The sequence below is a fragment of the Aplysia californica genome, unplaced genomic scaffold (assembly GCF_000002075.1).
Source record: "Aplysia californica isolate F4 #8 unplaced genomic scaffold, AplCal3.0 scaffold00155, whole genome shotgun sequence".
In the NCBI taxonomy this organism is placed as follows: domain Eukaryota; kingdom Metazoa; phylum Mollusca; class Gastropoda; order Aplysiida; family Aplysiidae; genus Aplysia; species Aplysia californica.
The window spans coordinates 570,984-573,248 of NW_004797425.1; the positions used below are offsets into that span (position 1 = coordinate 570,984).

A 2,265-nucleotide genomic window follows, 5' to 3' on the forward strand; every position below is an offset into this window, starting at 1 on the left:
CAAGTCAGCCTTCGCCCCTGCTTTTGGTTGACTTTGGATTTTATATATCAGTACATATTTTAAAACTTTTTTTCATAATTTATTCCATTTCCATTTATTTATTTATTTATTATTATTATTATTATTTATTATTATTATTATTTTATGGGGAGGCGGGGGGGGTTTTTAAAAATCCCCCTTTTTCTAAAGGAAAACCGGGAGAGGGGCCCCTTCTTTCAAAATTGTTTTTGCGGGGCCTAGAAAAAAAAAGACCCTTGTTGCAACCCCCCCAAACAAGTTTTCTTGACATTGAGGGAGATTCCAAGGTTTTCTTCCTTATAAATTTGGTCCCATCGGCAGGGGGGGGGGGGGGGGATGATCTTACCCTGGGTTGGAATTGGGACAAACTATTCAGGAAAGATAAGAAACAGTCAGATCCCACAGTTAGAAAATGGGATTATAATTTGAATCTGAAGCACACATAAAACCCTTTTATTATCAACTTTCCTTTTTTCATTAAAAGAGAATACTTCGGAAACCGTATCAAAAGACCGTATTGACGAAGTACACCACGTTACTGAATATTTTCTCTGTCTATCGCCATCTAACTAAACTGCTCGAGAACCCTGTGTTGTACTGTATCATTTCTTGATTGCCCCCCCCCCCCCAAATCACTGACGCCAGACACCCCAAGTACTACATAATATAAGGGATTGTGGTGAAATCAAAGATTGTCTACTACCGGTATACACGGTCTTTAGTGAAATTACACGCTCGTCAAAATATTGAATTGAAGAAATCGAGATTTTCTGTCCATTGGGCAATTTTTATCCTTTAAAAATTTATTTTTTGGTGTTGCTCAACACCTTGTAATGAACAGACTGTAAGATTATACTAACAACTCCATATGTATCAAAAGTGACGATCATTTGATTCCACTGCGTTGTGATACATAAATGTGACTGACCTTTGCCCTCTCCCCACCCCATGATCCAGCAGCCTTCCCAGTCCTCGTCACTGCCCATGTCTCGAGAGGGCAGACAAACATGGCGGATGTCGAAGCCAGTGACGTCTGCCGGCGTCTCAAGTCGAAGCAAGGCGATGTCATGGGGGAAGTTGTCAGCGTTCACGAAATCTGGATGCTAGATTTGGTTTTGGAAAAGGGGAGGGGGCAGTTTGATCATAGTTATTAACATGTATAATGACACACTTCAACACTAATATACCAACCTTTTTGTGCTCGTTTCAAAGTTTAAAAGCTATTGGGTCGTCGAAATTCAGATATTAGGCTTTGCTTTTGGAAAAAGATTGAAACAGAAACTTATATATTAATACTTATATTATACTGATTCCTCCTTTGCCACCACCCCGCACAAAAAAAACCCAACTAAAAAGAATATATATATTTTAAAAAAAGAAATAACGATACGAATAAATCATTGTCAATAAATGGATAAAACAAACAAAATGACATTTTAAAAACTTGATTGCCCACATTAAATCTTGATACCTATTAAAATGTTCTTATTCGAGAGAGCCCTGAAAGTTGTAGCAACTATCGACGTAGACAACAGACAACGACATTTACGAAACTCTTATTACCTTGGCTATGAAGTCAATTTTTGTGGAGGAGCCGTGCTGCCAGAAGATTGCTCTCCATTCGTCTGCTGTACTGAAGTCTGGTCTGTGGTCAACAAGTGCATAAAAATGTTGTTGTTTTTTAAACCCTCCTCAATCTCATGATAACAATTATGCACATGAACCATATAATATTGTGCGTCTTAACTCTTTCCGCACCACGTGTAAGATGAGATCATCTTACGCTGGCAATTAGTGGTACTTAAATTGTTAACAATGTGCAAGTACGTACATAGATCTCTACCAGTCATTTTCCAAGATAATAGCATTGCGTTAAAGTTTCTGTTTAACAATTCGAAAACAACACAGTTCACAGAATTTCTGAAAGACTAACATTAGAACAATCTCTCGTGATCTAGCAACAACAACAACTTTCTTTGGCATTTACATGTACATGTAGATATTGATCTCAATGAAAATGTAAGTTCTTAACAACGCCTGGCAAAATTAATTGAGAGTCAGGAGAAGCTTGAGCATTTCAAGACAGCACAGACATACATGTATATATAATTTTGCGTCTTATCATACTCCAAAAATAAAAGCAAGCCGTTTTGAAGAGGTGAAAAGAAACACCCACTCACACAAACACGTATTCAAATACAATTAACATCTCTCTCTCTCTCTCTCTCTCTCTCTCTCTCTCTCTCT

The 2,265-nt window shown here is 37.7% G+C and overlaps 1 protein-coding gene across 1 annotated transcript in view; it reads right to left on the minus strand.

Annotated features, from left to right (window-relative positions):
• Positions 1-700: 700 nt before the first annotated feature.
• LOC101856651 overlaps positions 701-2,265 on the minus strand; it is an 8,739-nt gene continuing 7,174 nt past the window's right edge. Inside the window, exons 3-4 of the mRNA XM_013082002.2 lie at positions 1,582-1,663; positions 701-1,121 (exon numbers count right to left, since the gene is read on the minus strand). Coding sequence (XP_012937456.2) covers positions 822-1,121; positions 1,582-1,663 — 382 coding nt within the window. The 3' untranslated portion in view covers positions 701-821. The remainder of the gene's footprint in view (positions 1,122-1,581; positions 1,664-2,265) is intronic.